The sequence below is a fragment of the Megalobrama amblycephala genome, linkage group LG3, assembly GCF_018812025.1.
Source record: "Megalobrama amblycephala isolate DHTTF-2021 linkage group LG3, ASM1881202v1, whole genome shotgun sequence".
Classification (NCBI taxonomy): Eukaryota; Metazoa; Chordata; class Actinopteri; order Cypriniformes; family Xenocyprididae; genus Megalobrama; species Megalobrama amblycephala.
The window spans coordinates 13,583,679-13,606,333 of record NC_063046.1 but is presented as its reverse complement, the minus strand read 5'-3'; the positions used below and the strand labels follow the sequence as shown (position 1 = coordinate 13,606,333).

Below are 22,655 nucleotides of genomic sequence, written 5' to 3'. Positions count from 1 at the left end.
AAAGTCTTTAGAAGTTCACTTTTCCGAGGCAGCATTATCAATGACTCTCCTCTATCCCCCTGTGTCAGTCACCGCTCTCTTCCTCAAGAAAAGACTGAATTTGGGACAGCACAAACACACAGCTTTATATCCCAGCCATTCTATCCTACCCAAAAGACTTTGCAGACTATGCTACGTCTTGTTGGGAGCAATACTGTCAGCTCCATCAGAATATTTGCTTTTATACAAAATATTTGCTTTCCGTGGCAACTAGGGGCCAAATAACCCAAAGCCACTAACATGTAGGGCTTAAAATTGTTCAACTCCCAGACCTAAGCAGGAGAGGAAACAACCTGTCGCTCAAACACACAGTGAATGGAAATCATTCTGCACTGATGCTGCCATAAAGAAAAAAAAAAACAATGTTTCTCTATAAAATATACACCTGAAAACCTCAAATATGAGTAAAGGCACCAAAACGGTATCTGTGTCGCTCACTTAAAAAACCCTGGTTCTGTTCAACAAACTAATGTTAATCACTTCAGAACATTTTCCTTCCATTCAGTACACTCACCTGAGCAGCGAATGACATTCTAGGAGAAAAAAGTACGACATTTAGACAACATATTTGCTTCCTTTACCTTATGAGATCAGCCATTTGAGTTAAGCGGTTAAACCGAGCATACTGACTAATGAAATGATTGCTCTACCAAAGGTTAAAGACCCTGCTTGATACCACATTGACTGGACATAATGTAGACTAAAGTTTACAACTCCGTAAACTAGACCAGCTCTCTTTGAATACCTTTTAAACAGAATCTTACCAGTGCTCAACATTCAAAAATGTTCTCCACTCAGATCTAGACACTAATAACACACATAACGCAACACATAAATCACATGCGTCCGTCCGACTCGATCGCTTTTCAATCGCTTGACCATTCCAAACAGTGTTTTCTGGCATACACACACGCACTATTTGACTCCCTTTCGTCCATGGTGTGCGGCACGAAAAAACAGCACTGTCACTTTAAGGCTTCTCTTTTCGCTTAACTTTTTTTTTTTTTTTTGCGCAATGAAGGCCGTACTGTGGTTTATTGCATAATTGGTTTGTTACTCGTTATCGTCGACATCACTACTAATCGTGTTACCGTAATTATCACTATTGCTATATACAAATGTCCAATGTCTGTAACAGTTTGCGAGTGTGATCAAAACGGTGTCTGTAAGTGTGTGATGTGCTGATTGGCCGTGGCAGCATTGGGGGTGGAGCTGTTTGTCAAGTGAGTAGAGGATGGGGCGGAGTCTGAGAGCTGTAGCTCCTCCAGTTTCTTCAGGTACTGATCCCTCAACGCCAGTAGCTCCTTGTAGCGCTGCTCCACTGGACTCTGTTGCTGATAGGCACAAATATACACAAACATTCATACATGTGAACTGACATCTGTGTCGAAAATCCACCAGAGGGCAGCAGAAACACAACTTCAAATAAGGAAAAACCAATCACATCTGCATCACAAAACATTTTTGATGCTAATAAGATGCTGGAATACTAGTTCTCAGTATTAATCTATGATTTGCTGGATAATTATGATAAAATATGCAGTTTAATATTCAAAAATGGCACTTTGGTCTGTGCACATTACATTTGTATGTTTTCACTGGTCTATTATTTTTCTAGCATTTAATTTGTATACTGGTAAACAGCATTAATCATTGTTATGACTAATGTGGCAAAATGCTTATTTATGCCAATGCTGGAGTGGCTCCTGCAAAACCACTGTGACAGAATCCATATGTGTGTGTGTTTGTGTGGTGATAAGGACAGTGCCAGTCAGGACGTAATTAAACTGGAGAGAGGATTTTCTGCACCGCTGAATCGGGTGCGCACACACACACACACACACACACGCACAAATGCTCAATTCCACCCAGAGGCAAAAACACTCACTATAGAAAAGATGCACACACTTTTTTCCCCCTTCCAAGATCGGTTTGTATAAATACATACCCCAAATAAGTCAGCTTAAATAATGCTTACTACCATACAAATGCTAAAGAAACTACAACATGATTGTGAAATGTATGTCGATACCTGGTGTTGTATGCGAGGGTTCCACCGGATGTAATAAGTCACCCATAGCTCTAGGTGGCGCATGCTGGCTACAGGGTAAAGCACACGACTTGACTCTGGTGTGTAGAAGGGGTTTATATACAAGGATGTGTCACTGTTGATCAAAGACCACAGAGACACCGTCTTCATCCGAACATTCTAGTGAAACAATACAGACAAAAGAAAAATCAGAAAGTTGGTATTTTGAATAAACACTATTATTTAAAGTGAATCTTAAGTATTTTTCTCTATTTATAATACAAACCTGATTCCAAAACAGTTGTGAATAAAAACAGAATGCAATGATGTGGAAGTTTCAAATTTCAATATTTTGTTCAGAATACAACATAGATGACATATCAAATGTTTAAACTGAGAAAATGTATCGTTTTAAGGGAAAAATAAGTTGATTTTAAATTTCATGGCATCAACACATCTCAAAAAAGTTGGGACAAGGCCAAGTTTACCACTGTGTGGCATCCCCTCTTCTTTTTATAACAGTCTGCAAACGTCTGGGGACTGAGGAGACAAGTTGCTCAAGTTTAGGAATAGGAATGTTGTCCCATTCTTGTCTAATACAGGCTTCTAGTTGCTCAACTGTCTTAGGTCTTCTTTGTCGCATCTTCCTCTTTATGATGCGCCAAATGTTTTCTATGGGTGAAAGATCTGGACTGCAGGCTGGCCATTTCGGTACCCAGATCCTTCTTCTACGCAGCCATGATGTTGTAATTGATGCAGTATGTGGTCTGGCATTGTCATGTTGGAAAATGCAAGGTCTTCCCTGAAAGAGACGACGTCTGGATGGGAGCATATGTTGTTCTAGAACTTGGATATACCTTTCAGCATTGATGGTGCCTTTCCAGATGTGTAAGCTGCCCATGCCACATGCACTCATGCAACCCCATACCATCCGAGATGCAGGCTTCTGAACTGAGTGCTGATAACAACTTGGGTTGTCCTTGTCCTCTTTAGTCCGGATGACACAGCGTCTCAGTTTTCCAAAAAGAACTACAGATTTTGATTCGTCTGAACACAGAACAGTTTTCCACTTTGCCACAGTCCATTTTAAATGAGCCCTGGCCCAGAGAAAACGCCTGCGCTTCTGGATCATGTTTTGATATGGCTTCTTTTTTGACCTATAGAGTTTTAGCCGGCAACGGCGAATGGTACGGTGGATTGTGTTCACCGACAATGTTTTCCTGAGTGATTTCCATTACAGTAGCATTCCTGTATGTGATGCAGTGCCGTCAAAGGACCCGAAGATCACGGGCATCCAGTATGGTTTTCCGGCCTTGACCCTTACGCACAGAGATTGTTCCAGATTCTCTGAATCTTTGGATGATATTATGCACTGTAGATGATGATAACATCAAACTCTTTGCAATTTTTCACTGAAAAACTCCTTTCTGATATTGCTCCACTAGTTTTCACCGCAGCATTGGGGGAATTGGTGATCCTCTGCCCATCTTGACTTCTGAGAGACACCGCCACTCTGAGAGGCTCTTTTTATACCCAATCATGTTGCCAATTGACCTAATAAGTTGCAAATTGGTCCTCCAGCTGTTCCTTATATGTACATTTAACTTTTCCGGCCTCTTATTGCTACCTGTCCCAACTTTTTTGAAATGTGTAGCTCTCATGAAATCCAAAATGAGCCAATATTTGGCATGACATTTCAAAATGTCTCACTTTCAACATTTGATATGTTATAAATATTCTATTGTGACTAAAATATAAGTTTATGAGATTTGTAAATTATTGCATTCCTTTTTTATTCACAATTTGTACAGCGTCCCAACTTTTTTGGAATCGGGTTTGTATATACACATATACATTTAACACACACACACAAAGTACAGGTTATTTAATATACTGGTAACAATGAATCAGCTGTTAAGCAATTGAATATGTTAGTAATAATACAGATGGTAAGGTATTGAATTCTTTGGTTAGCAGTAGATGTAAAGTGGGACTGTACTCCCTAACATTGTTGTTGCGGTGGACGGCTCTAGAGGGCCACCAGAATGAATGTTTCATCTCCCCAAAGTGCGTTCTACTCTGACTGAGAGTCAGTGAAGCATCCCTTTTACTCATGCTCTACTTCACACAATGAGCGCAGAGAGAAATAAAAGGCAATGTGTGCATGTGAGAGAAAGAAAGCAAATGCCAATATATCCCACAGATGACAAGTGGCCTTCAATAGGAGGTGAAGAAAATGGGATTTTAGAGATTCAAAGACAAAGGTGTGATAAAGTTAAAGAAAGGTACAGTGGAGCACAATTTAATAGATCTAGGCTATATTTCCACAATGCACGTATCAGTTATAGATCAATACAGAGTGAGGTTCAACATTGAAAATCTAAAAACTGAGGTTCAAAATCTAATTTAAATCAGATTTTTTGTTTTAATCATGAAATTAAATAGTCAAATGTATTAATTTCTTAACTTTTTTACTCACTTTTCATATATAAAAAAGCAAAATGGAAACATTTTCACAAGTGGTCTTACATCACTGTATCTTCAAGGCCAATTAAACAGTATTTTGCAAATATTAATATACCATTGTCTGGTACATCACTCATTGGCACTACATATGGCATGTAAAAATGTATTTATTTATTTTTTGTCTATGACAGTTTAGAGCTGCACAATTCTGAATGAATTGAGAATCACAGTTTTTTTTTTTGTTTCAACAGATCACAATTCTCCCACGATTATGAACAGACAGCTAAACAAAATAACATGATTTACTAGAGGTTATGACAAAATGTTAATTGCTGAAGTCTATTTAAAAATGTTTAATTAATCTGAAATATTTCAAAAACTCAGGTTTGTATTAATGATTCAATGACTCATGAATACTTCACTTATTTCAATACTGGATGAATCTGAAAGAATCTCTTGAAGTATTCAGTGACAAATATAGTTTTTAACAGTCACTTGTCGAATGATACAATCGAATTGTATCGAATTATTTGAAGCACCAAGTTACTTTAAAAAGGTGATTTGCTCTATTTTGATTGCTTCCTTTGACATCAGCATTTTTATCTGAACTATAAACTTTTATCCCAGTTCTTCTGTGATAATATTTGTAACAGAAATAATGATAGAGTGTGGTTGAAAATACTATTTGTGAATCTGTTTCAGGATAAAAGCTTTCTCTGGGTCAGCGGCAGCATCAACACAGATTTTAATGTTCCGGTATGATTTTGTTCAAGGTTTAATAGACAGGAAAATTGTTCTCATTTAGGTATGAGATTGCGTGGGTGTTTAAATCAAGATTGCGATCTTTAACGATTAATCGTGCAGGTCTATAACAGATACACATTATAGTCATGTTAGTATTTAAGATAACATTATCAAGAGGGAAGTTCAGGGCTTGTGTATCAATGTGGTTTACTAATATCAGTTGTTTGTGATGTGCGTTTGTCATTTCTTACATTGCTTTCACGGGCACTCTCACAGTTGTAGAGGAAAGTGCCAAAGCGGCAGCTGTACAGGTGATCCAAGATTACTACCAGGAGACGTTCATTAAACTCAAACGCTGTTGGGAACTGCAGATGTGAGAGAGGGATAAAAGATAAAAAGATTTACTCGCATTAAATTCTAAATAGCTGTAAACTCCGAATTGCAAAACACAAAGAAAATGCATTCCAAATCTGTATTGTTTGGTTTCTGTTGCTGTACACAAAAAGAGATATTTAGAATGAAATAGCTATCACTTAAGATGCTGTTTTCCATGAATGAAAGTAGACTGTGGAACTCCAAAAATGGCAAAAAGTACCATAAAAGTACTTAATACTACTGCTGATGACATATAATAGCTTTGTGTGAAATTTAAGTAATTTTTTTATTAAATCTCATTCAAGGTTGTATATATTAAACTATGCCACATAAAAATGGATTGCACCAGGTTTGATGTCAATGACGCTGACTATTACTGTCTCATGTGTCAAGGTACGGTCACATTTACCATTGTTCTACATATTTTTGTGGGGGTAAAATCCAGTCATTTTAATAGGCACATAATTTTAACTCCAAGTATAAGAGGCTGCGAGTTGATTAGATGGAAAACAGCAGCTCAGACATTATGAAAAATACCTCCTTTTGTGTTCCCCAGAAAAGATAAAGATGGTTATACAGGTTTGCAGCAGCATGACAGTTCACATGGTTAGACAATTAGATCCATACCTGTTTAGTCATTTGCCACACGCAGTCAATGAATTGTAGAAAGATAGGTGATCTGTCCTGATCTGCATGGTTTTTGTCTCCATGGCCGATTCTCTACACACACACACACACACACACACACACACAAAGTATGATTTAAGTACCAACTGACTGATTTTGTTTTGTGTAAAATGTTGTATGTTCTATTAATTTAGAGCAAACATCTTTTAAAGGGTTAGTTGACCCAAAAATAATCATTGAATTATGAATTACTAGTCATGAATTACTCACCCTCATGTCGTTCCAAACCTGTAAGACTTTCGTTCATCTTCAGAACATAAATTAAGATATTTTTGATGAAATCTGAGAGCTTTCTTTCCCTCCATAGACTGCCTTTGCATCTGAAACTTTGACACTTCAAAAAGTTCAAAAAGAAATCATGAAACTAATCCATATGAATTGAGTGGTTTAATCCAAATTATCTGAAGAGATTCGATCGCTTTATATGATAAACAGTTTGAATTTAGGCTTATATTCACATTCATCAACTCACACATCAGTTGTGGTAAACAGAAGCTCAAGCAAGTTTGCTTGACACATGCAAGAAGCAATGAGGTTCATTTTCATGTGTTTTTGCAGCACGTTTGAGCTTCCTGAAAAGGTTTGTTCTTACGCGTCAAGCAGATTCGGCTGAGCTTCTGTTTATGTTCGCTGAACAATGTTTATATGTGAATAAAAGCCTAAATTAAATATGTTCCTCATAAAAAGCGACTGAGCCTCTTCAGAAAATTTGGACTAAACCACTCAATTCATATGGATTAGTTTTATGATCTCTTTATGAACTTTTTGAAGCGTCAAAGTTCCAGTTATGAAGGCAGTCTATGGAGGGACAGAAAGCTCTCAGATTTCATCAAAAAGATCTTAAATTGTGTACCGAAGATGAACGAAAGTCTTACGGGTTTGGAATGACATGAAGGCGAGTAAATAATGACAGCATTTTCATTTTTGGGTGAACTATTCCTTTAACATGGCTGATAGAACTCAAACTCCATCACTAATTTATGTGGTTTTGCAGATGCAAGACTTTGTAAATAGGGCTGCACGATATATCGCGATTTATCGCAAATTTTATTGCACTCGATTTGGCAAAGGCTGCGATTATTTTATGTGCAGCTATGGCTCTGTGATCAGAAGTAAATGCTTCTCCACCTGAAAGCCTCTCGCGCAGAACATGCAAATATGCCCTGCCACAGAAGTAGATAACACGTGTCATTCCAGGAAATCCCTATGGATTCATAATATCACTGCATCTGAATAAACAGAAGATTGAAATGCTTTGATTGATTAACATCTAATAGACTAATAAACACACAGAATAATAAACACATGACTGCCTTATTCTGTGTAAGAAGCCACATCATCTCACAGAAGGATGCCAAACTGTCGTTTTTAAGTGAATTTGGAGTAAAAACATTATTAAATGTCATCTTTTGTTGGACAAGAATTTGGACAAGTTAATAAATGCTACTCATGTCTGGAAAGATGTATGATGCATGTTGATTTTTCAAATGTACATTACAAGTGACTCAAACTCGCAGTGCTTTCAGATGGATTAGCATTTGGAGCCATACTTCAATGACAAGCCGCGCATAAAAACCCCCAAAAACAATTGCAGCCTTTGCGATTTCATAATCGCACTAAGAATCACATTTAAGCGTGGTTTCAATGTTATTTTTCGTATCATGTGATACATCGTGCAGCCCTATTGTAAACTCAGTTGAGACTCACTGAGGCGAACTTGTGTCCGAAGCTGATCCATTCCTTCTCCAGCAGCACCTGGAAGCCCCTGAGAGTCCTGTAGTAAGAGTCCAGCATCAGCATGGCCAAAGAGGTGAGCTGAGCTGTGCGGTCCCAGCCATCACTGCAGTGCACCACCACAGAGCTCCCAGAAGACACCTTATCAGCCACTTGGATGGCCCCTGATAACACCAACTAGAACAGGAAGGTAGGTAGCTACATTAGATGATGTTAAGTTTTATAAAATACATTGGTATGCATGAAAAAACAAACCTTAATATGCTCTAGCCAGTGGGTGGACTCCAGGCTGGAGAGCCAGTGTGACTCCTCCACATTGGGGTAGACAATGTCCTTTAGCTTCTTCAGTGACTCTCTCATGACATGGATATTATGGATGTCTAGAAAGACCAACTCAGCGTTCTGATATGCATCGTCGCCCTCGTAACCCCCACCCGTGGCCTGGAGGGTAAAGGTTGAGAGGTGTAACGGTTATGATACGTGATCACGTAAACAAGGAATTCTGCACGCTTGCATTCACATTTCATGTACCTAAACACATTGTGTGAGAGAAATTATTGGATCAATAATGCCATTTCAAAATGCTCTGTCAGCAGTGTTCAGCGTGGCAAAGCTTTCTAGCACCTCTATGGTGGTCCACTGTGGATCCACTTTTTGATTTTAATTAGTTTGGCAACACACAAACACTAAAAACATACTCATGCAAGGACACCGTTTTGTCTATTTAATACAAACCAAGAGTCCAAGTCTGACTGGAAAACAGTAACCAGCCCATACCTTCAGTGGATAAGGCCATACGTTAGATATGAGTTTAAAAAAAAAAAAAAAAAAAAATCATATTTGAATATCTTAGGTCTGCTAATAACCCCCATTTATTAGTAACCTTCTGGGATCTAACCTTGTTTGCCACAGCGTTGACGTTAGGCCTGGCGTCATAGATGGTGAGTTTGATAGTGCCATTGGCCTCACGGATGAGGTCCAAATAACGTTCATCGTCTTTGTTGCGCTTGCCGCTCATGCCGACCAAAGGCTGGCTACACCGCATGATCACAGCATGGTTCTCTTTATGGAACCACGACAACACCTGAAAGTGGAAGGAAACCCAACATAATCACAGATGTCGTCATCACTGAACATAATAAAAAAATTGTAAGAATTTCTAAAAAGGTCGAAGATAAGAAAAAAGAAAGAAAGTTTTAAAAACATCTAGGGATGCACAAAATGTCTCTGTACCATATTGGTTATTTGCCAAAATTAAACATTTTACTTAGTGGTATCTGTCAATATTGGATATATATATTGTCCATATTTAATATTTAATTTTGTATGCTAATTTCCAGATTTTTACATTTTGTTTATCTTTGGTGTCATGTAAAACATGTTGTAATGTGTAAATTCACTTGTAGCATTTAAAATGACTGATTGTAGTTTTTTAGTGTTTTATTATTATATTTTTTTTATTTAGACAAAATAGCATAGAATTTTAATATTGGCCAATAATTGGTTATCAGCCATAACATGAAAAAAATTAGTCAAGAGGATAAAATTATTAGCTTATTGTATCAGCCAGAATTGTAATATTGGTGCATCTATCTATGACTATCATCATACAGACGTATATAAATATCCAACCATATATCGTAGTACATACATGAAGGTAAATGTATTATTACATAAATCTGAAAAGCATTGCTTTCTTATGCGCAAAAATCTGAAAATGGGATTCTCCACATTTTTCCATTACACAGCCTTTTCCTTATGCAACAGAAGCTTGAATTTGACCTTCCAACAAAAATCACACCATTATTCTGACCTTTCACACTGCTCATCTGTAAAAGAGCTCACCGGAATGCGGCAGCGGGAGCGGAAGGTAGAGACTCTTCTAAGATCTTCCTCTGTGGCCTTGTATGGAACAACAAGAATTGTGGGATAAGTGTCACACAGCTCGTAGTTCTTATTGATGAAAGTGACCCTCCACTCACTATTGGGTAGACCCTGACAAACAGAACAAAAAACAACAACACAATCTTTAATAAAAGTAGATTTTGAACTATGCAATTACATTAACATATTATAGTATATAACTATATTATATTATATCAATTGTAAGTAAATGGGGAGTGTGAGCAGAATGAACAAGGGCAGCATGACCCTTTCTAGACCAGCACAAGTCCTGGCATCTGGTCCTCACCTGCCTCCTGTACTCTTCCATTGGCTCATACACGTTCCAGCCATTCTCCTCATACTTTTCCTGACTCAGAAAGGCAAAGAGCTGCTGTGAGAGTCAAAGAAACAAAAGCGAAAGAGTCAGTTAAACCACTATTTCATATGTTCGGCTACTGATGAAAGCCGGTTGTGAAATGCTGAAACGTTGACAACACTTAAAAGCACTGTATAAAATGCAAAGATTAATGTTGTTTCAAATCATTTTGAATGAGTGTGAAAAGTAGCATTTGAGAATTAAGTTAAACACTGACCATTCCATGAGACAGTGGGAAAGCATATTTGAAAAGAATCTCAAAGATGTCTCTTCGACTGTGGCCTTCTTGCTTCAGAGCAAATCGCAGGTTCCTCATGTCCTGATAAACACACACGCAAAATAATTTGAGAACATCAAATGTCATACTTCCAAAAAGGGGATGCTAGTTCTGCTCAAGGCAACCCGATCACATTTCATATTCATTGTAATATTTTTGTGGAAACCGTGATGCTTTCTTTTTCTTTTTTTTTCCTCAGGTATTCTTTGATAAATACAAGGTTCAAAAGAACAGCATTTACTTTAAACTATATTTAACTGACCCCAAACTTTTAAGCAGTAGTGTATAAAAGTGGTAATAAACCTAAAACATTTTAAATACTCCCTTTAACATTAGCTGTTATGAATTTTTTAGGCCTTGTGTGAGCAATACCTTGCAGGTGATTTCTAACCCATAGGAGTTCTCTCCTCGACTGGTGGCTCCGCCCATCTTCTCTACGCGGCTTATGACACCTAAGGGCACGTTCAGGGTAACTGGTGTCTCCTTAAGACAGGAAGTGACAGGGAGGTCAAAATATCAACAATCTTACGCATATGTATGCACTATAAACACTTATAAATAACGCTTTCCATTGCAAACACACCAAGCCCAGTCCCAGACTCAAATCACTAAGGGTGCTTCTGAAATTAGTTAGGGTGCTCTAGTAAAGTGCAGATGTAATGTGTAGGCAACGACTCCACCATAACAAGAAGAGCAAGCAACACTGAGACATTTAAGATTATTTACAAGTGATAACTTTTACAAATAACTAGAATAGAATTTCAAAAATATTTTGAAAGAAAAAATATCAAATATTAATCTATTAGTCTTCATTTACATTGCTTAATGTGTATCTATTTTGATGTCATATTTTTGTCCCATGCTATGGTTATCAATGTCTCAATTTTTTTAGCAGCATGAACAACGAAACTTTTATTCAATGGATTATATATAACTTACTTCATGTCTGCACTTTCTTTGTTAATGAGAGGATTCGTAAGCGTGCAAAAGCATATTGTAAATACAAACATATGACGTCCTCCAGAGTGCAAACACAAATACGCACTGGAGCACTTGCCAAATCTGTTTTGTCAATATGATATCATTACAGTATCAACTGAAGGTGCTCTTTCCGCGCATTTCCACTGCAGAAAAAGGGGGTTCCGGGCCAGAACTTGCGGGTCTTGAACTGAGTCAGGGAGCTGGAGACAGAGAAATGCTGCTGCTGTCTATGAGCCAGTGTGCCAGAGAACGTTTCGGTTTCAATATCGCCAAAAAGGACATATGATAGTCCCGTGCTGACTAAGACACAAGTGTCGCACTGGCTGTACAAACACCGGGACGGGCACTGTTTGATTTTAGACTGTTTATAGTCAGGTAAACAACACGCAGCAGCGTTACGCTACCGCTCATTCCTGAAAGAGGACAGTCTGTGGAAATACGCGGCCAGTTTGCGACAGGTTCTAGTTCGCATGGCCGAGATCAGGCTCTGGATCCAGAACATGAGCTATTCTGGTGGAAAGGACTATGTGTGACACTGTGCCATCAGTCTTAAAGGTGATAGAGAGGATTTTTTCGTCGACTGAGAATCCAAAGACTGTTACTGAGTTTTTGAAATGAGCGCATGCGTAAGAACAGCCCCCCTCCTTCACAGCTCACGTCAAAGGAACGCCTCCCAAAACTCGTGCACAAATATTTAAACACGAGTGTTTACCAACGGCATTCGCTGTGTCATGTTTACGTGGTGATCGCGTAAACGATTGGCTGATGTTTTTAAGGCCCTACCTCGTGCACAGATGATGTATATTAATATTATTGCTTTCAGTGCACCTAATAAATAGTCTTTTATCAGTTAGTAAAGACAGTTTCAAGTAATACTGCAAAAATGTATAAAACAAAACATCCTCTTTAGCACCTTTAAGTGTGCATTCTTATATCAACACTTGTATGAAATTAGTGGTTGACCGATATATCGGCCGATAAGATTTTCTGTTTGGCTGATGTGTTGGAAGCAGGATTTTTATTTTGATGGCGCTGAGAACGGCAGCGCCTGAGCACACATTAGGTATGGTATCATAGTGTTTGCTTTTTTGTTATTATTGACAGACAATCAAATCTTTGAATATCTAATAAACATGTAATTTCACAAACCTTGCAGACTTAGTTGAATCCAGCTGTGAGATCTTGTGAAGTGCGCATTTGTAACCTGCATGAACGTGTTACTCTGTATGTGGCGGTCAGTCCGTGTGAATTGAATGCTGAGAGGAGAGTTCAGCTTCACTGGAGACAAACTTTAAACCTTTGATTTCAAACTATGCTGCGCTATATCTAGTTGCTCAATATGTCATATTCACGTCATTTTTACTGTGTGCTGTATGAAAAATTTGTGCTACCTTGTCTTTATTTGAAATCTGTTTTATATCGGCCACCCTGCTGATAAGATAATGGCATCAGCCATCAAAAAAAACTATATTGGTTAAGCACTATATGAAATTTCAAACTTTTTGTGTACCACCAACTTTTTCCTTGCCCTCACTTTTCCAAGCTGACAGATCATGGCATCGGACCCCTAGCAACGGTCAAAACATCCACAAAACAGGGCTGCAGGTGCCCGCTGCCATGTGCAAAACAAGGTCAGAGCCAGAAACATGATGAAAGCCTTTCTCTGATATGATGTGATACGCAATCCCTCCTTCCAGTCCTCTCATATCCCACTCTTTTCTCTGGTAACACAGACTAATAGATGTGTGCTATAACTAAAGGTGGACACTAAAATTTAATTCAAAATAAAGAATGGAAACCAGCCTTTAAAGGACAAAATGAGGAGGAAAAACTGAAAGACAGAAGGAAATGAATGAGCTGGTTTTAAACAGAAGAGCACCTGGCATGGCCTCAGAATAACTGTGCCTGAACACTTAAGAGAACTAATGTGTTGCATTTTGAAAAATTTAAGTTTCTCTTACTGAGTCAGTGTTCTTGAAGTAGAGTCTGTAGTTGGTGATGGACACCTTTCCTTTGACTGCAGCATTAAAGGGGCAGATATAGATGATGTCTTTATCTGAAGAGTAAAATAGAGTGGGACAAACAAAAAGCTCAACATTTTAATTGCATACAATCTTACTTAAAGTGAAACCATTAAATTTAAGTACGTAAGAAATTAATAGTACTTTCGACAAATATATTTTATCAAAACGTTGTAAACTCACATGAGATGCAGACAGTAATATCAGTGGTTAAGGTAAAGTTGTATAAATAAAAGAGTGGTCCTCATGGGGGCTGCCATTTTGAGATCACATGACCAGCCTAGTACTTTAATCCAATTATCTATTGCTAGTAAATACAACTGTGTGATGCTGCATTCTTGCCAAAATGTTGGTTTGCCAACCACCATAAAACAGCAGAAGCAGTAGGTGAACATTTCCGCCACCTACTGGTCTGGAGTGTGAAGCACTGGATGGCGCCCAAATGAAAAACGGTGTCCCCATGACTTTTTTTTGGGGGGGGGGGGGGGGGGGGGGGGGATTTTTCACCAATTAGAGCATTTGAACAACGATCATCAAGCCACATGGACTTTGGTGAGGTGACTTGGCTACGGCTCTTGGGTGCTTTATTAAGCTCTAAAGTGAGTTAAGGCCAAAGCATACTTCAGTTTTTACACGTACACTAGTATATGCGTACAGTGAATATGACGAATTTCATCATCAGCATAATAGGTTTCTAACTGCATATACTCAGTCTGTACACTCGGCTCACACATGCGTCATGAATTTTTTTTTTCCATTAATTAGTTTCTACACAAGGTGGCAAAACTGCCCTGAGCTATGGTTTTACAGTCAAAATAAAAACGGAAGAGACAGAACAAAAATTTTTTTGAGACGTCAATAACACAGACGCCAACATTGATAAGTGCTTGTGTGAGGAGATACTCGCAACTCCAGCTTAAACAGGTTCAAAGACGTTTTTTAATGAACATAACTTTAGGAGAAATAGTGCAGACACTGGATGAAAAGATGATACTAAACGGAGTATACATCGAAAGGCAATGCCTTCGGATATACGCATACAATAAGCGTTCACATCAAAACTGAAGTATACTTTAGGCTTTACAATGAGAGACAAATTTGCATTTGCATGTAATGTAATAACTTTACTATATAAAAAAAAAAATACTACTTTAACAGCCACACTGAATTGAGAGTATTAGGACTGGCAAGTTACTATTACACAAGTGCCAATATTAATGCATTTTAAGATACACAAAGATGACCAAAAGGCTTATGGAGATATCAGATTCATTCTTATTCAATAAGAGCCCACAAACACACACACACACACACACTCTCACTCACCAATCACTCGCTCTTCTCCCGGCAGCACGGCAACATCTGCCAGCGGCTCCATCTTCAGGCTCTCTCTGGACGCCTGTCAACACATGCAGGAACATTGGGTTGACACGAGTGCATCCCTCACACATACACAAATGCTCTCATATAAGGATGATCACAACTGCTTCTACACTACTCACAATAATAATACACTACAGGTCTGAGAAGACCGAACAGTACTCAGCGGCATCTGACAAGAGGAATAAATAGCTACTGAGAAAAAAATTCTGAAAGTGACAGGAAGTAATGGAAGAGGAAGTAGTGAAGAGAGGAAAATAAAGAGTAAGAGGACACTGTCCTCTTTCACCCTCTGTCTGTGAACACCAGTCTGATGCTCTATGTGTGTGCGAGATCAGGGATCCAGATTGTCTTTCCCTGGGCTATTTTCCTGCTGCCAGTTGAAGGTTAGTGAACTGGAATGCGAGCTAAGAGTGCCATTCGCTGCGTGTAGTCGTTTATTCTGTCGGCCTTTTGCTGCTGTTCAGTGTTTTGCACGTCGCAACCCTGTGGGCAGATTGAAGCAAGGGCTTCTGGGTAATGGTCTAGCCCGTGTTCTCGAGATGACAAATGGAGCAGCCAAAACACACACACACACACACACAGTGATCCTAGCTGGGAAACTAACCTGCTTCACACAAATAAGAGGTAGCTGGGTAAACAGAGAGGACAGACGAGGAAGGGAGAGAGATAAAACAGCCAACTAGTAAGAGGATTAAAAGAAACACTGTTAAAAGACATTTTAAAGGTACAGTGTGTATTTTCTGCAACATTCGTCTGCAGTTGTTCACAGTCTTCTGGGAAATCAAGCCCAAATGGCTTAGTTATAGTAATTTCTGAATATTAAGGAAGGAAGGAAGGAAAGAAAGAAAGAAAGAAAGAAAGAAAGAAAGAAAGAAAGAAAGAAAGAAAGAAAGAAAGAAAGAAAGAAAGAAAGAAAGAAAGAAAGAAAGAAAGAAAGAAAGAAAGAAAGATAGAAAGATAGAAAGATAGAAAGATAGAAAGACAAACAGAGGCAATCACAGAGACAGATGGATGGTCCTTTGTACAAAATCTCTCTAGCTGTCCTCAGGGACCCTGAAAAAACGGAGACTCAGGTTCTGCTGCCTATCACCTGCCAGGTGTTACAGCTCCACTAACATATGTATGGAGCAGCAGTCTCCTGGCTCAAGCCCCAGCGACGTGCCAACTCCCTGTCTGCCTGGAATCCCCTCTGCCCAGAGAGGTTACATGTGCCAAGCCAGACACTGCATATGTATGTGTTCATGTAGGGAGGGGCGCTCTCCCCTATATAAACAATATATTTTGTTTAAACCACTAATACAAGTTCCCATTTGAATTACACTTTGGTTTTTACATACATTTGAGCTGTGCTGGTCAACAACCGCCCCACAGCAGTGACAAGCCAAAACACATTTTTTTGTACATGAATGCTGTTTTACTTGAATATTATGACACAAATGAAGCACAAAGCTTTGTTTACAAAAGAAATAACAGGTTAGTAGGGGTGTGAGACTAAAATGTGACAAGATTTCTCGTCGAGGCGAAAAGTCTCGTGATGTTGCCATGACAGAGTGGTTAGGATGATTAGGAAAGATATATATATATATATATATATATATATATATATATATATATATATATATATATATTACGCCTCCACTGTCGATTTGCTTTGTATTTAAATAAAAAACATTTAATTCAGTTGGATAATGGTCGCCGCCGCTCCATATTTACAGAGTATAAGCGTGATCGAGAAAGTGAAAGTAAACGCAAGCGCGCATTCAAACATGATTTCAATACCTCGCATTTTGAAAGCGGCTCGCTGATGAATGCAAATATCTCCCAATTTGAAAGCTATTTTAGGCTGGGCAGTGTAGTTGTAACCATCTCTTAGCTCTGTATCAAAGAAAAATTTGGTCTTATTTGTCTTTGAATATTGAGAGAGTGCGATTATGGTTGCATTTATTGTAAAGTGTTACCATAAAAATGAGTAACAGTTTTCTCTTAATCTTATTAAGCACAAACAGTAAGGTTTCATTTGTTAACATTAGTTAATGCATTGTGAACTGTAACAATCAATGACTATTTATATTAACTAACATAAACAGAATAATAAATACTGTAGCAAATATATTGCTCATTGTTAGTTGATGTTGGTTAATACATTAATGTTAATAAATGAGACCTTATTGTAAAGTGTTACCATTTTTTTTTAATACTGTTTTTATTTCTATGATCAGTTTGTGGAAAGGAGTTCAGTTAGGAGGTCAAAAGTTGTAGAAGCTCATAAATCATGTACAGCAAGGTCTGAAGAGACTGAAATCATACAGAAGAGAAGTCAGTCAGTTGAGTTAGTGGCAAAACCTTTTACAGTGCTTGAGTATTGTTGTCTTTTATGATAATTCATACACAAAGTAGAACTGAAATGACATTCATTACAAGATGATTAGTTAAAACATTTTAAATACACCTGCAGAATATTTTTTCTAATCATGTATTTCGCCATTGAGGATTTCTTAAAAATAGTGTGTAAAAATCTTGTCTCGTTCTCGTGAACTCAATCTCGAGTCTCGTCTCGTGAGCTACCCGTCTCGTCACACCCCTACAGGTTAGCAATTAAATGTTACATTCCAACAATAGAAACATCTGGATCCGTGCCCAATGAGTGAGGTGCATGAGCCCATAAATTTTATGGATTTAGTATTTTAAGGCTTTGTATTTGTGGTTTGCGACCTGGTCACCTGATTTTCCACAAATTTAACAACATTCCAGGAGTTATTCCACTGGACATGGAATCTCTTGTTTCGTTTCCCAAATCTTCACTCCTATTTCCCACTTCTGAAGTTTCAAGCTTGTTGCATTCAAGTGCTTTGTTGTCGAAAATAACAGGAATCACAGAGGGACACCAGGTTTATTCTTGCCTATGTATTGGGAAAATCTTATTAAAGCTAAAATGTTCATTCATTGACGATATAAACATTCACTGTGCAATCTATCTAGTCAACTAGCTAAAAACTGTGGGATTTCGGTCAAGTACAGGCTATTTTGAATTTTTGCAGTGTATAAAACATACAATATGCTTCAAATGACTATTCATGTATGTAAATATGCACTACTTTAACGACAAGACAAGGCGATATAGCTGTAAACTAATAAACTAATAAAGAACACCAGTCACAGCAGCAATCACTCTCCCCTCAGCTGTGTTTAAAGATTATGGCACGCCCAAATCGGAAACTTGGGTATCAAAATTATCCCCAAGCTTAGCAGAGGTAAATACTATAATAATAATAATAACTATGATAATTCCAATAGCACATGAAGACAGCATACTAGACAAGAGATGGTCTCTGTCCAGCTCGTGTCCCACGTCCCTCTTAATGTGACATAACGTGAAGGCCAAGTAAAACATAACTGGAATTTGTCCTCTGCATTTAACCCATCTAAGTTGGTGCACACATTTTAGAAGCAGTGAGTAGTAATCACACAGACACACACACACACACACACAGCAAACCATGGACACACACCCGGAGCAGTGTGTGTAAAAAAGCGAAGAGCGGTTGGCTATACATGATGACGCATTGATATTTGTGTGGAAATATATATTTTTTGATGTATTATTGTATTTAACTTATATTGTTTAGGTTACAATTATTGACTGGTATTTATTTCAATGTTTTACAGGCTGTAGTGTGTTGTTTCACTGATAGAAGTGCTAGAATAAACACATGTATGTTACAAAATATTTTTTTATATTTCAAAATGTATTTAATTTAGTTCTATATGTATATTTTATATTTGTATATTATATGTGTACATGTTTATATGTATAAGACCTCAAATGTAAAATGAGTGATGTAAATAAAAAGAATAAGGCAGCGTCTATCTCTCTCTATAGCATCTATATGGTGGCTTAATACTATAGGAAAGCAGAGCAAAGGGCAGCTCTATTGATACCAGTGAAGTGTATTATTTATTCATGCAGATGTCTAACCCTCCTACAACAGCATTGCACACTTACAGGATAATGTAGTTTGTAAAGCAAAGGGGAAAAAAATGAGAAACAATCTGTTATAGTCAAAAGACATGAGGACAGCACAATTATAGCACATCTTCACACAGGTTTCACTCACGTTTTGGCTGGAGCTGTTCCCCAGAGGACTGGAGTTGTAAGGTGCTATAGGAGCCGAGGCCATCACTGGGTTTGCTTCTTCCACCGCTACTGAACGACACAAGAGACATGTCATTTTTCTTTCAGCTCAACAATAAGGGCTAAGGACTGTCTACATTTACTCTACACTCATCACAAAAAATATTTGACTCTTTTCAAAGTTCAGATGTATATAAATATATTGTATATAAGTATATTTTATATTAGGTTCACTGACAAATAAGGCTTAAAAAAAGGTGTTTTATAAAAAATCTTTTCAACACTGATGTAATGCATATTTTTGAGTCATGAACAATGTGTTTAAACACGTTTCAGTTGTTAAATAACATTTCAAAGTGTTTAAATTCATTTTTTGACTTTTTTTTTTGTCAGGTGGTACAACCAAATAGTTGTATGCATATACTGTAGTTGTACCACCTGACATGGAAAGTGTACCAACCTACCCATACTTGAAATTAGCAGTTTTTACCTCTGCCACAAGGATCAGTTGTGGTCCTCTGAATTATGCAATGTCATGTTTACTGTTATTACCTTGTCAATTCATAATAAACGAGCCATGTCTGCAATTATGCCACCCTGACATTTTGAGAATATACAAATTATTGGACAAAAGTTTTTCAATTATCTCAACAGCTTTAAAATGACTGATATTTATAAAATGTGTTTATTTAAAAGGTTTCAAACCTAAAATTTTGCCATAGTATTTAGCTTTTAATTTTTTATTATTAAGACACCATTTTAAATAGTTTGCACCACCTGACATTTTGGGGGTCTAGGATAACAAAACATAAAATACTATGTATTATTTAAATGTACTAAAAATGAATTCACACTAAATAAGTTTTATAAAATAAAGTGATATGTGATGAATTTATCATTTATTTTAAAAGAAAATATGCATGTCATGTCATTGACCCATTATTATTTTTTTATATTAGGTTTTTTAATTATAACTGGAAATTACACAACTCTAATGAAACTCCATATCAACAAATTCATAAACATGTTTCTGCTGGACAACAATGGTATACAGTGCTTAATTCTCACAATTTTTATATCTTTACTAGGTTTGTGTTGGTAATATTTTTTAAATGTTTTTTTAAAGAAGTCTCTTATGCTCACCAAGACTGTATTTATTTGAGCAGAAATACAGTAGAAACAGTAATATTGTGAAATAATATTACAATGTAAAATAACTGTTCTCTATTTTAATATATTTAAAAATGTAATTCATTCCTGTGATGGCAAAGCTGAATTTTCAGCATCATTAGTCCAGTCTTCAGTGTCACATGATCCTTCAGAAATCAGTCTAATATGCTGATTTGATGGTCAAAAAACATTTCTTATTATTATCAATGTTGAAAACAGTTGTGCGCTTAATATTTTTGTGGAAAACATAATACAATTCTTTGATGAATATTAAAGTTCAAAAGAACAACATTTATTTGAAATAGAAATCTTTTGTAACATTATAAATATTTACTGTCAATTTAAGCTAAGAATAATTTAAGCTAAAAGAATAAAAGAGTTGTTTTTCTTTCAAAAACAAATCTACCGACCCTAAACTTTTGAACAGTAGTGTGTGTAAGCCAACTTTACCATGGTAACAATTAAATTCGCTTAATTCACAACACCATTGTTCAAAACAATGTTTTTTTTTTGTATGTGAATGCTGTTTTACATGAATATTACAACACGAATGAAGCACAAAGCTTTCTTTACAAAAGAAATAATAGGTTAGATATTTAAAGTTATATCGCAACCATGGGAACATTTGGATTCGTACCGAATTAGAGTGGATTTACAATCAAAAAAAGTAAGACAGTAGTGTCAACTGACTCCATCTGTATTGTTGAGCTTTGTATAGACTTTGTGACTTAAAATAATAAAGCAGTATGACAGGCAGCAAAGAAAAGGGAGAGAGAATGGGAATATGGTTGGAAAGTGAAGTTGATGCTCTCAAGAAGCACAGTTGCCATTTCTACAGTCATCTATATATATTTTTTGCAGAAAGTGGAAACGAGAGAAAACATGAAACACACTGTCAATCAACAGCATTAAATTTAGCGATTAATTCACCATGGTTACACCGCAGAAGGAATATCCTGTCAAGTGATGCTCTGAGGGACAGATAATATTTTGAACCATTATTCTTTGGATATAAATTCTTTAAATTGTCCTCTTTTTTTTTTTATCTGAAATGTAAGTTATATTAATATATATATTAAACAAAAAAAACTTTTTTGTTTTATAAAAGCAACCCAACAACACAATCATGCCACATACTTTTTAATATTGACACCAAACACCCTTCAACAATGTCTGCCGACCACATCCGGCCCTCAGAGCCTGAAGTCGCTATTTGGGCTAAATTTATACATATTTTTAATGAACTGTGATATAGAAAACACAACAAGTCCAGATCTCAGAGTCATTAGTGGGGGGAAATATAAAGCTCAGAAGTTCAAACAGACACCTGATGGCATGACACATGAGGTTAGTGGTCAGAGATAGAGATGTAAATGATTACAGCCCAGTCTGAGGGGAGAGAGAGAGAGTTATTTATAACGATGACAGAGATATTGTGGCTCTGACATGACGGGGCACATTTACAGCCTTCATTCCTGGTGTTATAACTCTACCTGCACTTCAATACTCAGCACACACAATAACACAAAATGCCATAGCCTTAAAGTCGTACACAAAAGGTAAGTAACCTATACATTTTAACTTGGAGATAAGAGATAATGAAAACAATCTGCCCTACGCGGTCTCATGTACTACTAACATAAACTCTCAGCCTGAGGCGTTTCATGCCTGGATCATTCATGACACAAGAAGCTACACACTTTCACTAACTTGTGTGATGATGTGATGGAAAATTATGATCAGTATTAATATGGCCCATATGTATACATACCCACTTCCATTCATAGCGTCAAACAATGAAAGATAAGGACATACACATCGAAACAAGGTTCGCTGGTGTCTAAAAAGTCCACTTTTATAACTTCTAGCGCTTCCGAATGAGCACTTCCAGTGTGAATGTATTCCAACACAGGACTGTGACCAGGAAATAGCTCGGGCCTATCTCTACGACCGCTCTCAAGTGCTACATTTACCCCGGAGTCCGCCCCAAGCAGCCCTAAATACAGACCAGACCCGCGCCGAAAAGTCATAACGTGCAACCCGAGCAATCTTGGGTTTGCAAATGTGTTTACTTACCCAGAAACTGCAATTCTCCGTTCCTCGGATCGCCAGTCTGTTTTGCACCGCCGCAGGAAGCGCTCAGCCCGAGTCACGTGACAGCGGTCACGGCGCTCATTGGCTACTTGTCAAATCATACAGCCTACTGCAAGGAATTTAGGGAGTTGTATTTTTGATAAGGGCGGTAAAATAAGAGAGGCATTCTGAAAACATGCCGTCAAACATGTCCCATGACGATTTTTAAATATTTAAATATTGATTTTAGACATTAAAGAAACACCAATGCAAACATCATTCTA

At 37.4% G+C, this 22,655-nt stretch overlaps 1 protein-coding gene across 7 annotated transcripts; it reads right to left on the bottom strand.

Moving 5' to 3' along the window:
- Window positions 1-444: 444 nt before the first annotated feature.
- Window positions 445-22,502, bottom strand: mtm1 (myotubularin 1). Of its 7 annotated transcripts, none has more exons than XM_048184025.1 (16): window positions 22,375-22,502; window positions 19,112-19,200; window positions 14,940-15,012; window positions 13,554-13,648; window positions 10,984-11,094; window positions 10,552-10,653; window positions 10,266-10,349; window positions 9,920-10,069; window positions 8,973-9,158; window positions 8,810-8,851; window positions 8,330-8,515; window positions 8,048-8,251; window positions 6,281-6,373; window positions 5,530-5,643; window positions 2,072-2,248; window positions 445-1,373 (listed from the first exon to the last, which is right to left on the bottom strand). In XM_048184025.1, the coding sequence occupies exons 2-16, from the start codon at window positions 19,172-19,174 to the stop codon at window positions 1,191-1,193; spliced, it is 1,863 nt and encodes a 620-aa protein (XP_048039982.1). In that variant the 5' UTR covers window positions 19,175-19,200; window positions 22,375-22,502; the 3' UTR covers window positions 445-1,190. The 7 variants fall into 7 exon arrangements, with proteins under 7 accessions (XP_048039982.1, XP_048039983.1, XP_048039981.1 ...); XM_048184026.1 differs by having other exon boundaries at window positions 19,112-19,197; window positions 22,375-22,495; XM_048184024.1 differs by lacking the exon at window positions 22,375-22,502 and adding an exon at window positions 22,070-22,323 and having other exon boundaries at window positions 10,266-10,346.
- Window positions 22,503-22,655: the final 153 nt, after the last annotated feature.